The 13686-nt window shown below is 54.5% G+C and overlaps 2 protein-coding genes across 20 annotated transcripts in view; one reads left to right on the top strand and one right to left on the bottom strand.

Moving 5' to 3' along the window:
• The window catches only part of SLC45A1 (solute carrier family 45 member 1), a 33232-nt gene extending 31444 nt beyond the window's left edge, over window positions 1-1788 (top strand). For 3 of the 4 annotated variants that reach the window (XM_058304483.2, XM_058304482.2, XM_058304484.2), the window contains one exon: window positions 1397-1788. In XM_058304483.2, the coding sequence (XP_058160466.1) occupies window positions 1397-1663 (267 nt within the window). In that variant the 3' untranslated portion in view covers window positions 1664-1788. Of the gene's footprint in view, window positions 1-439; window positions 654-1396 lie in introns of all 4 variants that reach the window. The other variant, XR_011649766.1, reaches the window with a different exon arrangement.
• Window positions 1789-7264: 5476 nt separating this feature from the next.
• The window catches only part of RERE (arginine-glutamic acid dipeptide repeats), a 517403-nt gene continuing 510981 nt past the window's right edge, over window positions 7265-13686 (bottom strand). For 11 of the 16 annotated variants that reach the window (XM_004481866.5, XM_004481869.5, XM_058304479.2 and 8 more), the window contains 5 exons: window positions 13397-13619; window positions 12079-12802; window positions 11139-11285; window positions 10369-10549; window positions 7265-10044 (listed from right to left, as the gene is read on the bottom strand). In XM_004481866.5, coding sequence (XP_004481923.1) covers window positions 10011-10044; window positions 10369-10549; window positions 11139-11285; window positions 12079-12802; window positions 13397-13619 — 1309 coding nt within the window. In that variant the 3' untranslated portion in view covers window positions 7265-10010. Of the gene's footprint in view, window positions 10045-10368; window positions 10550-11138; window positions 11543-12078; window positions 12803-13396; window positions 13620-13686 lie in introns of all 16 variants that reach the window. The other 5 variants (XM_004481868.5, XM_058304477.2, XM_058304481.1 and 2 more) reach the window with 3 other exon arrangements.

Raw genomic sequence — 13686 nt, 5'->3', positions numbered from 1 at the left:
CTGGCAACCCCTAATCTACTTTCCAGCTGTCTGGATTTGCCTGTTCTGGGCATTTACTGTAAGTGGGGTCATACAACATGTCGCCTTTTGTATCTGACTCTTTCACTTAGCATCATGTTTTCAAGGTTCCTCCACATTGTCAGCCCAATCGGTACTTTATTCCTTTTTATGGCTGAATAAGAATCCCTTCATGGAATTTTTTTTTTTTTTTTTTTTTGCAGTAAAACTTGAACATTTTTAAAAAGCGCATTAAATATTATCTTCTAAAAATATCTTGATTACTGAGTTTTTTGCACCCCTTTAATTACGTGTCCCAGCGGGTGCTTCCCTTTGGCCTGATGCACAAGAAGGAGTTTGGAATATGACAAATTTCAGCCTCGCGGGTTGGTGAGCACACGGTTACATGTTTTGACAATTGAAAGCTGCCCTGCACTCCCAGGCGCGGCCGCGAGAGGGCAACCGCGGCTCCCCGCCCTGCGCTCTCCAGCGGACCCACCGCCGACTTCACCTGGACCACAGGGCGAGGTTGAGACTGTGGCCACGTGGGAGTGACCTTCCGGCCGCCCCGCGCATCTAGCTTGCCCCTGTGGCCACCTGGGCAGCCACGAAGCCAGGAGAGCCGCTGGCTCCCTCCTCCGACCCCTGGAATTCTGGTGACTCCCTGCCCCGGGCCAAAGGATGTGCCCCGTTCTTGGAAAAGGGCTGCCTTCTCCCATGGGAGGGGACACTCAGGCCACGGGTCACTCCGCCTGGATTCGACCAAGGCTACCTGGAAGGCTTGGGGCCTCCGGCTGGTGGTGGCTCCAGGCCCCACCTGCCACCTCAGGCAGCCAGCCCCTGACTGGCCTTGGGTCCCACCTGGAGCACCCTGTAGCTCCAGCCTGGACTCAGCCTCCTCCAGGCAGGGGGTGGGCAGCGCTGACCCGAGCGCCACCATCGGCCACGTCTGCGTCTGGGTGCAGAGCGAGGCGGCTCCAGCAGCAGCTTTGGGGGAGGCGCTGGTGCCCAAACGGCTTTTCCCCCTAGGAGCCGGGGCGAGTGGCCAGGGCTGGGGAGTCTCCTGAAGCCCCGGGGTCTCTCAAGACCCTTGTCACCACCATCCCCAGCATAGCGGGAGTGACACCTCGAGGCTGGGCCGAGGACCTGGGGGAGCAGGTGTTACAAAGGTCAAGAAAGGGGGTGACTCGACTCGCAGAGGGGCCCCCAGGCCCCAGGGATTTTCTGCTGCTTCAGGTGCGAAAGTGAACCCTGTGGGAAGGTGGCTCTGTGGCCTCCTGAACCACAGCCTCTGAACACAAATATTAAATCGCCGCGCGGGGCCCTGGAAATGTGACCATGCTGTGCCTGGGGCCAAACGTGGGCAGGTCTCTCTGACGCGCTCCATCTCCGGATTCAGTTCGCAGGGTCCAGCGCAGACGGAACCCGACGTGGCATGGGTGTGGACATCTCGCTGCTGAGCTGCCAGTACTTCCTGGCCCAGATTCTGGTCTCCCTCGTCCTGGGGCCCCTGACCTCGGCCGTGGGCAGTGCCAGTGGGGTCATGTACTTCTCCAGCCTCGTGTCTTTCCTGGGCTGCCTGTACTCCTCCCTGTTTGTCATCTATGAACTCCCTCCCGGCAACACTGCGGAGGAGGAGCACCGGCCTCTCGTGCTGAATGTCTGATACCCCCAGGGCCTCGACCTGACTAGTGCCTGGACCTGGGGGTCTGGGGAAGGGCCGTGGGAGACAGCGGGACAGGGTTCCCGTGGAATGGAGATCTGATACAGTAATAAATGACAGCAGCAAAGGCTGCGGTTTCCAGGGTGGATCTCGAGGGGTGCAGGGTGTCCTGGGGGCTGGGGCACTTGCCATGGGGGTTGGGAGGAGGTTGTAAGAATAGTTTATTGAAAGAAAAGGCCCGACTCAGGTTCTCAATAGGGGGTGGTTTGCACCCCCAGAGGACGTCTGACAATGCCTGGAGGTATTTTGGGTTGTCACAACCCTGGGGGTGAGTGCTGCTGGACAGGGATGCATTCTGCACCCCCCTTCTACAATGCACAGCACAGCCCCAAATGCCAGTAGTACCGTGGTGGAGAGAGCCTGGTCTAACTGGACCAAGCACCCTGCATATTGCATCCTGGAAGCTGTGAGGGCATAACAGGCTTTTGGTCAGGAGGCCTCATTCATTCATTCCATTCATTCCATTCATTCATTCATTCATTCATTCATTCATCACCATCCATCAGTCCACCATCTGTCTATCCATTTACTATCCATCCATCCTACAAATACCATTTGGGTGCTCCAGGTGTGCAGGGCAATGGTAGGTGCTGGGGGTCCAGCTGGAGCTGACATGAGTGGGAGAGATGATATCTGCTGATCCACGACTGAGGAGGGACGTAGGTGCTGTGAAGGATGTGGCAGGGTCGGAGGACGGAGTGACAGTGGGCAGGGGAGCAGGCTTTGCTAAAATGCCTGGGACAGCTTCTCTGGTAAAATCCAACTTGTGAAGCAGGAAGCCACGTCTGAGGGCGAACATGCTTGACATGTTCCAGGGTGGCAGGGACCCCAGGAAAGTCAGATCGGATAGCATCTGCGTGAACACTGGTCCTGCTAGAGACAGTGGCCAGGGCAAAGCCCGTACTTCCCCTTCCATCCTCCAATTATTCCACAGATGACACCGAACACCTACTGTGGGCAGGTGCCAGGTGGGCCTGGTATGCAGGAGAAAGCACATGGGCCTGCACCCCTCCCGGCGCCTGTTGTGTTGTGGCTGTTTGAAGATTTTCTGGGCCCCAGATTAAAGCTAATCCACTCCTGTGCATGTAAACCTATTGGAAATGGGATCTTTTGATTAGATGTAGTTAAGGGACCTTTCTTTTGCTTAGATCACTTCAGTAAGGCATGACCCAAATGAGCCAATGCTGCCATTGTGCCCTGCCATGTGCCTGGTTGCCCACAGCTGCAGCTTGGTTAAAAAGCATCTCTGATGCCTTGATTTGGGTATTTTCGGGGTCTCAGAACTGTAAACTTTTAATCTAATGCTGTTATAAAAGCCAACTCATTTCTGGTATACTGCTTTGGCAACATTTAGCAAACTAAATGTGTGCAGGCACCATGATGGGTCTGATGTGCAGGAGAGCGCACACGGGTGCACGCCTCCCTCCAGCACCTGTGTGCAGGCAGCACAATGGGCATGGTGTGCACGGAGCCTTCAGGCCTGCGCCCCTCCCAGCACGTGCCTGTGGGCTGTGGTAAAGCTAAGACTTGTCATGTGCTCGACGGCCTCCACTACCTGGTCTGACCATCTCTCATCTTTTGAAACCCCAAACCGGCATTGGCCCCACCCAAGCCACATCTGGGCAGGGGTCTCTTCCCACACTGTGATGATCAATGGGTCAGCCTGCCCACCAGGCTGTGAGTGCAGCGAGGCGAGGGGCATGGCTGGGTCCCTGTTGTCCCCACAGCATGAGCTGGGCCTGGTGTGAAGTTGTGTGGCTCCCAGTACCCTGTCACTTCGCCCTTTGTGGGAGGGTCTCATCAGTCCCACTCGACAATGGTGAAGTACAGCAGGTTCAAAGTCACATAGCTCCTTCATCTCCTCCTTGGGCCCTGCACCCAGTCTCCAGGCTATTAGACCCATGATTATTCTGGGATCCCAGACCCATCCTTCCCAAACTTAACTCTCCTCAGAAGAACTTTAGGTTTTCTAGAAAATTGTGATGCTGGATGGGTTGTTCTCAGCTCTGGGCTGTTTTCGATTATAACTGGTCAAATCTGCAAGAGAGATGAAGAATGGGAAGGCTCCCCCTCTGGCTTCTGGCTTGTTAAATCCCAGGCTCTCTTCCTAGAACTCCTAGGTAACGGAAGATTGCTTTTCCCATGGGAATCACTATCATCAGCCATGGGTGGAGCAGGGTGCAGTGGGTTGCCCTCAAGCTCACTCCAAAAAGCTGCCCTTGAACTTTGGGTCTGTTCCCACCAGATGGCAGTGGAAACCAAACCACAGAATCTAAACCACGAGGCCCAAGATTTGCTAATTTGCCATTTGATTTCCATGTGGTAAAGAGGATCTTTCCTTACTTAAAAATTTGGGGACACAGCAGAGAACAAAAGAAACTTCCTGTCCTTGACACAAAACATCTTCTTTACCCACCCCTGGTTCCCGCCCAGCCTCCGCCTGCACTGCCTCCAGCTCCAGGTGCCCTGCATGGGCTTTTCCACATCCCTGCTGCTTCTTTGCCCCGAGTATCCCTCCCCGTGCCCAGGGTCCCTTCTTCCAGGAAACGTTCTCAGAACTTCCACAAAATGTTTGCCTTCTCTTTGGTCATCTGAGGGCACCTGGACTCACCATGGGCTGCCAGTCTCACCCAGGATAGTGGCCCAGAGGAAGAGCACCTGGGTTTTGTACCTACTGCCACTTTGGTGGCCAGGGACTGGCATGGCTGCACCAAGGGCAGCAGAGCCTCATGGAGGCACAAGGGACCACTGGGCAGCAAGAAGCCAGAGGTCCTCAAACAGCTCAGTGGCTACAGGAATCTGCTTGGGAACAGATGAGTCTTCTAAGAAAGGCCTTAAAGTTCTATTCTTAATGTAATTTACCCACAGGTACTCACACCTCAGCTGTCCACCAAAGGCCACGCTTGATTTCCCCCTAAACTTCTAAGAATGGTTTAAATCAGGGTTGGAGCCTGGTGGGGCTTTGAGGGCAGCACACCTAGATTTGGGGGAGGGAAGATGAAAAGAAATTTCATGGAAGGTATGGAGGAGGCCACTGCAGGTTCAAGCTCAAGGCCCTTGCTATGTGGTTATGCACTCTATGCCTTAACAGCACATTTGCATCATGCGAGGCCATTCATTCACTCACTCATTCAACAAGATTTTACGAGTGTCTTCCCAGTGCTAGGGCCTGGTACAGAATCAAGCCCAGGGTGGGGGAGCCGGGATGCCCCTGCACACTGGTTGGGGGAGACGGGACCACAGCCTGGGTCCTTGACATGCAAAAAGTTAATGACACCATCACGGGTGACCCAAGAGATGCTCCTGGCAAAGACTGTAAGTAGAGAATCATGGCACAGAACGTGAGCCGCCAGAGCTCGCTGGGGCAGCTGGGAACAAAGCAAGACGCAGGAGATAGGACACCTTAGATACGGAGACTTTCGAGGGCCAACGATGTGATCAAGACAGAGAACCTTGTGAAGGTGCCTAGGTCCCAGGGTGAAGGCTGAGGCTGGGGCTCACCAGGGAGGCAGCTCGTGGGCCTGGGACCATGTGCTCCGACAGGGCCTGCTTCAGCCTGCAGCCTCATCAACCCGACTGATCAGTTGGATGCCTCCCCTCAACAGGTCCTTCCAGCTGACTCTCCTTGGGGGTGGAGGGAGTTAGGGTGGCCAGTGGCAAGGATCCATTCAGGGGTCCTGTGCAGGTCAGACACTTGCACTGGTCTGCCAGCTCCAGCCCTGGGGTCTGGGCACATAACCCCGTTGATTCCACTACTGTGCTCAGAAGAGTCCCTGAACCTGATTGCGTTGGCCGGCAGACTGCAAAGCTCAAGAATGGTGAGCGGCCCCGCATATCTCCTCTAGCTTCTGTGTACAAGTGCTCCAGCTGAGACCCTCGCTCATTTTTGCACCCACAACTGTACATCTCCATTGTGCTGACCGCAGGGGCATCTATCTGCAAAGTCACTGCTGATCTCTCCATTATGCATCCCTCTGCTTTGGCCAAGTGATGCTTATCTACCCAGGTGGTGCCAAGGTAAGGTCTCCCTGTTCATGTGGACTTAACACAGACGTCTGCCAATACAGCAGCTACATCCCTCCCGAGTCTTCCCTTGCACCATGCCCTGCAAAGTACCATGTTCTTAGCTTGCACCACAGTGGAAGCAGAAGGGCTGCTGAGCCAAGCTGGGGTCCTACTCCCAGGACTGAGGACAGAGGGCCCACAGGCAGAGGCCCTGTCTAGACAGCAGCGTCCTTTACCTCCTCGTGGATCTGGCTGATGTCCAGTTGGCCCTGCCTCTGCCGCAGACCCTCATCCTCAGAGGGGGTGCACCACAGCGGGGTGACAGTGGTCCAGGCCTGAGAAACAAGCACACCAGCTGTCCAGCTCTATGAGGGCCATTCCTGCAGTGAGACCTATTGATTTATTCATAAGCCACATCTTGTCACCTGACTGTGACATTCAGGTTATCCTGTTCATTAGACTAGTTTCAGAGGACCGTCTAAACGAGGAAGGCCAGCCCAGACGGCACCCGGATCCTCCTCCCTTCCCTCCACCTGCTCTCCTCACCACCCCCCCCCCCCACCGCAGCTGGTTGGTGTAACGGTGGCATCCCTGCAGCTCTGTTCCCTTGTTCCCTAACCACCTGAGTTGCTGAGCAGGATTTCTGCTGCTTGAGGACACAGGAGGTGCCTGGAGGGACACTGTGTATGCCACTCAGGACGCTCTGGCAAAGCTGCTTCCAGCCTGAATCCAGGCAGAGCCTGACACACTGTTCCCCGAGCCTTGCCAGTGTGTTGTAGACCCTGCCTGATTTGAGGGCAGTTTACTAGTTCTCTGGGCTGCTCTTGTCCATCTCCCAGAACAAGTGGAAATTTATGGCCATGTCCCAGATGAAAAGGAGCGCATGTAAATTTCCAGGGAGAGCTTGAAGATTCAGGAAAATGCCCTCTGATGGTTTCTGAAACCAATGCATGAATCCACTCTGGCGACTACTGCCCCCTCGTGGCCATGCTCACACCTTACAGGCTGGAGGCCACCTAACGCTAGGGTGTGGGGTTGGGGCAGCACTGGCCAGCCTCAGTGAGGCAGAGAGGGGGCAGTGCAGGAAGTGGCTCAGACCTCTCCTAAGCTGGAAGGACCACACGTCCACACACCTTGGAGTCTACAAACTACAGGTGTGGGATGAAAAGCTGGGGGAGAAAGGGACCTGGGGAGGGCAGAGGAGCAGGCGTTCTTCATCCCAGTGCTGGCAACCGCGATGGCTCGTTCCACCATTGCGGAAGCCTGTCGCGGGCCCCGTCCACCTCATCACGCCGGCAGCTTGCAGCAGCCCGAGAGAGCAAGTGAGCTCACCAGAGAAGCCCTTTATCCCAGACATCACAGATGTGGATCTTTCTGGAAGCCACTTTGGGAAGCAAGCATTGTGCTGCCAACAGCAGGGCTCCCAGTGGTAGGGAACCCCTAATTGCCCCCTGCCCCTTCCCCACCCTGGGGGGCTGACTTAGGGCAGGGGCAACAGCCCACCTGCCACCCCCTGCGCCCAGGAACCACGCGCAGGTGTTGTAGTGTAGCTCGGTTTTATTTATGTCCACAAATATTTCCAAAAAATCACAGAATACTCAAATGGAGAACACAGAAGCCACAAGCTCTGGGTGCCTACTCTGTTCACACAGTGTTGCCTCATGGCAAACTACTCCTATTTACAGTTTGCTTCGCTGTGGCCGCTCTGCTTCCGTGGGGAGCCGTGACGCCCACCCTGAGGACACTGAACAAGATACACACAAACACAGAAAAGGAACCCAGAATTGCCAACGAAAGGAAGGAAAGTCCAAAAGGAAACCAACAGGTGGGGCTCCAAAGACACTGTGCCGGTCTGGGGCCAAACAATTTGTAGCCAAGCAGGTGAGGGCTTCAGGTTTTGTTTTGGATTTCTTAAATGGAAGAATCTCAGAGCTTCACCTTGGGATGGGGGTGGGGGAGTATTTAGCCAAACCTAATAAGAAGACACCTTCAGAGAGTCTTCGAGCACAGACTACAAAGTACTTCACTCTCTTCTTTGGAAAAATGGATGAGAAGGAGGTGATGAAGGTTTAAGTGAACCCAGGCAGGCATTGTGGTCTGCCAAAAAACCAAACCAAACAGACGGGAGGGAAGTGGGGACGAGGGCGGCAGAGCCTGGATGCAGTGGGAAAGGAGGTGCTCCCCGTCCACAGTGGAGCAGCCCCCTCACAGGTGAGAGAGGGCCCACAGGACCAAACCACCCTGATAGCACCTCACTACCACCTAGCGTGGCCAGAAGCTTGATGACAAAGGGCTAATTTGAGCAGGCCTCCCCTAAAGAGTAAAAGTTAAGGTAGAAATGGAATGAGAAAAAGATGAAAAGAACAAAACCACAAAAAGTTCAAAAGACAACCCTCTGTCCCAACTAAGATCAAACACGGCTAGAATCAAGCTGGGAACGAACCCAGAATCTGAATCTGAGAGCCAATGCCTGCTGGTTCTGGGTCAGAGGGTCAGCCTTTCTGAATGTCTCAACTGTGGTTTGGGTCCTGGACTCACTTTGTGTCCCCAGAGCCACAAGTTTTTCTCTTGTGGTCTGACAATTCTTTGCTATGACCACCACATTACAAGGGTGTTAACAATGGCACAAGTAGCTCTCAAGAGTCAGAGAGAAGAACGGAAAAGGTCATGTCCTGGTAGAAAGCTTGATCAACAGGTACAGACGTCCCCAGAATTTCCCCCACCCTATACTTTGGAGAAAGTACATTGTGTTTGCAACTCAAAGTAGAGGCAGGTTGGAACAAAGATAGTTTTGCTCTCAAGCGCCTGACCCCTTAAAAGGCAGCGCCTCCCAGGGGGGGCCGGGGGAAGCCTGCTTTTGCTCTGCCTTCATGTTTGTAGCTGGGACTCTCGTTCCTACTTCCAGAATGAAGGAGGGGACTCACATGGGACCCAATCTGATGTGGGTCACTGTGCCCAGGCCTGCTTCTGGGGTAGAAACGCAAGCCACCATCTACAACCATGGTCATCCCAGGGTCTCAACTCATTCAAAAGCAGCCTCAGTCCAAGACAAGGACAGCCTGGTGTGCTCCTCACCATAAGAAGTGATGATGCACGTTAACTGTGTTACTGCCCTAGAGGGCATATTTCTAACAGAGTCCTTTGGCAAGCATATTTTCTGGGTCTTTCAGGCGCCAAGTCATTTGTATGGAATCATTTTCTTTAGTTTTCTAGAATGTTTATGAAAATTTCAGAATATTAAAGAAGGTAATTCATTGAGAACAATCAAATGCATATGCATAGAAATCTATAAGGAAACCTACAGTCAGACAGACATGAACACGTGCTTTCTCCCCCTGCAGGGGGAGAGAACAATGGCGAGACCAGGCAGAATAAAATGGACATACAACTCCGCACTCCAGATGCAAAACTAAAGGGGGCTCAATCTGACAGATGTCTGCACCACTGGCAAAGCACATGCTAGGAACAGACAGAAGTGAAGATCAAAGCAGCAAAACAGTCTGTAACATTGTCCCTGCAAATCCCTGGATGCTCACTGCTGTGACCAAATCTAGTCCCAAGCTTCTGCCCATTTGTAATTAGTAACGCCCATCTGCTCCCTTTAATTAAAGGGATATTATATATAACTTTTTATTAAAAAATCAACTCTGTATTCTGTCAATAGCTGGTAAGAATTCACAATTAGTGACATGGCTGGAAAAAAATAGAAAAGAATAATAGTTTGTGGAAGGAAAAAAAAGGCTGTTCTAAAATTATTTATTTACAGACTTAAAAAGCCATGCTGCAGAACTTTCTCAAATTATGAAGATTTCCTAAAATGTAGTAAAATAAAAGATTTTTTAAAATATTATAGCTCTTGGATTCCAAACTCATATGCTGCCTATCTGCAAACCTGGCAGGTATGGGAACACCTAACCAGTGTGCTGTGCGCACAGTGATGGATATGGGCTGGATTCTAGCACCTACTGAGAAACAAGGGAAGGAAAAGAAAACTAAAGCTGAACCCCAAGATTGCAAGGGAAGTTTTCTGAATTTTCAGTCCAGTCCAGGATGCACTAGTTTCTGGGGGACTGTCATGCAGGGAGACCCAACCAGTCTCAAGGAATCCTCTCTACAAACAAACACTATTATGCTGAATACATTTTTAGTTGTGGAGTTTTTAAATATATAAAGAAATCTTTAGAAGATATTCTTTTTGCTTTTGTAGCTCCTATGGTATGTAAAAAGTCCTGTTTTTCCCCCCAAGAACTGGGGTTTCCACAGCCAGCGTTAACAAATAAATAACTTATAACTGCTTGTCACCTTCTTTCTTCAGTCGACTGGAAAGAAAAAGAAAGGAAAGAACAGTGAGTGTCAGATCCCTGACACGGGGGGTGGAGGGAGTGGGATGAGTGTGTGTGCGCATGTGTGCATGCACACATGCACGCAGGAAGGCAGCTGGGGATGGGGCAGAGGGGGAAACGCAGCCACTTGGCCTTCCCTCCCCACCTAGGTGGCTGCCTGGAAGCTCCCTCTGGGTCCCATGACACAGCCAGGGAGCAGGGGCGCTGCCACTAGGCTGCATCAGAGGCCAAGAGAACAGTCACACAGAGTGGCAGCCTCGGGGCACAGAGCCTGGGCTCTGACCAATGGTCCACCCTCACCTGTAGTAATCTTCCTGACTTGGGAGGTGGCCGCCGTGCATGTGCGGGTGTCCATGCAGCCACTGCTGCTCCATGGCCAGTCTCTGCAGCTCGGCTGACTGGGCATGCATGGCCTGCAGCTGGTGGGCTGCTGACATGGGGGGCGGGATGGCTCCAGGCAGATCTCGGGGATAGGGGGTACCTGCCAAAGACAACACAGCCTCTACTACAGACACAGCCAGGGTGGTGGCCAGCACAAGGGCGGCAGCCACAGAGCACACTGGCCAGCAGGGAAGTGAGGAAAGAGCATGCCCAGCTGCCCTGCCCCACTGGCTATGGGAAGTCAAGGTGAGGGGCGGGAGCTCCTTACCAGGGACTCCTCGGAGCAGAGCCCTCTCCCCTCAAATTCCCACCTGGGCCCAGCCTTAGGGCTTTTTCTTCAGTGAGGCCTCCCTGAGTCTCAGCTTGATTGTGGCACCTAGTACTTTCCCTAGGCCCCTGTGATGGGTCTTCCAGGGACTCGCCATGGCTCTTCGATTATGCTTCACTGAGCCCCACTGATGGCCACCCTCTGAGGGCAGGAGTTGACCTGCTTTCATCACAGGTGCATTCTCAGAGGCTGGCCACTGCCTGGCACACATTGTGCTGACCAGTACGTTGAATCCATGGACTAATGAATGGAGTCATTGGATCAGAACTCCAACCCAACCCTCAGGCTGGAGTGCCTGTCCCAACCCAGCATGTCTAAGGTAACATCCCTGGTGTGGTAAACAGGTGAGGTGAATTCTTACCAAAAACCGGATGGCGAAGCATCTCGTGCTCATGGGGTGGCTGTCCAAGCAGAGGGTTAGGGAGGGTGCCCGGGGGATAGGGAAAGCGAGCCAAGTGAGGGCCAGCAGTCAGGGGGTCAACCAGTGGGTGGACAGGACCTGCTGAACCTAAGAAAAGGGTAGAGAGCAGATGCAGGCAGCGCCCGGCTCTGGTGCCCTCTCTGTGCTTGCTCTTCTCAGCTGATCTTGCCAGTGATTTCCTTCTCACCGAAGTCAGCTCTTGGTCTCCAGGGCTGGATGCACCACCTGGCAACCAGTGGTCTCTTGACCAAAAGTGGCTGCTCCAGAAAGAAAGTGAAGCACTGGCTGCTGAGGCCTGCATTTTTCCCTCCCATTCTTGTGCCCTCCAGGCCAAGCTCCTGGTTCTGCAGAGAGAACAGTTCTTTCAAGTTCCTGCTAATGGGCAACGTCCAGCTTCCCTGTGTGTCCCAGGTGCCTCCACCTCCACCTTCCTTGGCTCCAAAGGTCACAAGACCCTGCCCTGCTCCTCAGGCCTGGCCTTTGGCTTCTCCACAGGGCCTAATCCCCTGTCCAAGAAGGGCCAAGAAGGAGAGCTAGATGGTCACAAGGGCAGCTTTACCCAAGGGACTTAGGCAGAAGGCCCCAGTGTGAGGCACCTGCCTGGGACTTGCAGCCCTGGAAAGCTGAGACCAAGAAGTCAAAAGGGCTGTCTGTGAGTAAAGCAAAGATACGATTCCTAGGTGGATGCTGACATTCTATGGGCTGCCTGGAACTAGGTATTAATTTAGGGGAAAAAAAAAATCTCTGCCTCTTGACATTGACTCCCATCTCTGGTCAGGCTCCCCATCTCTGCCCTTCCTTCCCACCAGTGCTCAGCCATGCCACCTTCTCAGACCCCTGCGGGGACAGCCCTGCCTCCCCCATGTCCAGGGCCACCCACCTTGATGGAGGGGGTCCTGCTGGTGGAGGTGGAGGTGCGAGTGGATATGGGAGTGCTGATGGTGGTGCGGTGTCACGTTGAACATCTGCAGCCGGGCTAGGGGGTCACTGGTGAGTGACGCCATGCGCTCCGCGTGGATCCGCTCGGCCGCCAGTCTATCAGGGTAGCTCATCTCAGGCCGCAATGGAGGGCCCGCCAGGGCCAGTCTCTCCCGCTCCAGGGGATTCAGGCCCGGGTGGAAAGAAGCAAAGGGATGGGGGCCCGCCGTGGGGGGAATGGTGAGGGCACTGTGCCGGGCAAAGTGCTCCATGGGATTGGTGGCCGGGTGCAGGGGGTCCAGCTCCGGGGGCTTCACCTCGAAGCCTGGCTTCATCCTCTCTCGCAACTCCCGCTCCCGCAGCTCCCGCTCGCGGATCTCACGCTCCCGCAGCTCGCGCTCGCGGATGGCAGGGTCGACGTTGTAGAGACCAGGCATGTGGTAAGCCAGCAGAGGGTCAGTGGGGTTGAGGGGCATGTAAAAGGGGTGGTTGCGGTTGGTGGGTGACATGACATGAGGCCGGGCATACTCGCTCAGAGTCCGGAGGGCTGGCGTGTCGGGCCCAATGTAGGGGGGCACAGCAGCAATGGTGGTTGGTGGTGGCTCAAAGGACGGCCGCATGTGGCCAGGGCCACTGAGCTGGGGGTCGCTGAGGCGGCCTTCGTGTGCTGAGCTGGATGCCTTCTGCTGCACGGAAGGAGTACATGAGGGGGGTGCTGAGCACCCTTGGCTCTAAGCTGGGTTCACCTCGCAAAAATGGAAGCTACCTTGCTTCCCCCTGCACCAACACCTGAGCCATGCAGTCCCTGCCCCAAATGTCACTTGTACCTGCCAGTTTCCTTCATATGCCCTAGATGGGTTTACAGATCTGAGAAGATAACACACGTGGGTGTCTGTGGGGACGGGGAGAGCCTAACAGGCTAGGAGCCTCACCGGAGGCCCCCCACCCCCAGCTCGTGTCATTTTGCATGCTGGTCCCCTTTCACCTCCTCCCCCTCCCCCAGAAGCAGGCCCCTGGTGACCCCTGCCTACATGGTCCTCACCAGGCGGGGCTACTGCAGGAGCCAACATGACCAGTTTATAAACTCCTGGTTCTTCTCCCACATCCACCCTTTTAATTTCTCTGTGGATTCTTCAAGTTACGTGGAAGATACCAGCTGCAGCCCTGTGCTAGAAGGATGGGCCCTGTCCTTGACGACCTGCCCACCGCCATGCAGGCCAACACCCAGTCCTTGCCTACAAGCCAGCCTTACCAAGCCTTGGCCCCACACCAGCACTCACAGCAGCTCGCTCCGCCTCCCGCTCCCTCTCCCGCTCGCGTTCCCGCTCCTTCTCCTTCTCCTTCTCCCGCTCCCGCTCTTCTCGGGCTTTTTGTTCAGCCTCCCGTTTGGCCTTCTCAATGGCCTCCTCCCTCTTCTTGGCCAGTTTGGACCCCGCCAGAGGCATGAAGTACAGGTCTGTGCGTGCACACGAGTTGTAGCCCCGGTCCAGGTGTTTGTAGAACCTAGAAGAGAACACATCTCTCACTGGGGGCTCTGCAAGGCCTGACCATGCCTGGCCGCCCCGCCTGA

The sequence above is a fragment of the Dasypus novemcinctus genome, chromosome 9 (genome assembly GCF_030445035.2).
Source record: "Dasypus novemcinctus isolate mDasNov1 chromosome 9, mDasNov1.1.hap2, whole genome shotgun sequence".
Lineage (NCBI taxonomy): Eukaryota > Metazoa > Chordata > Mammalia > Cingulata > Dasypodidae > Dasypus > Dasypus novemcinctus.
This window is presented reverse-complemented; position numbering and strand designations above follow the sequence as displayed.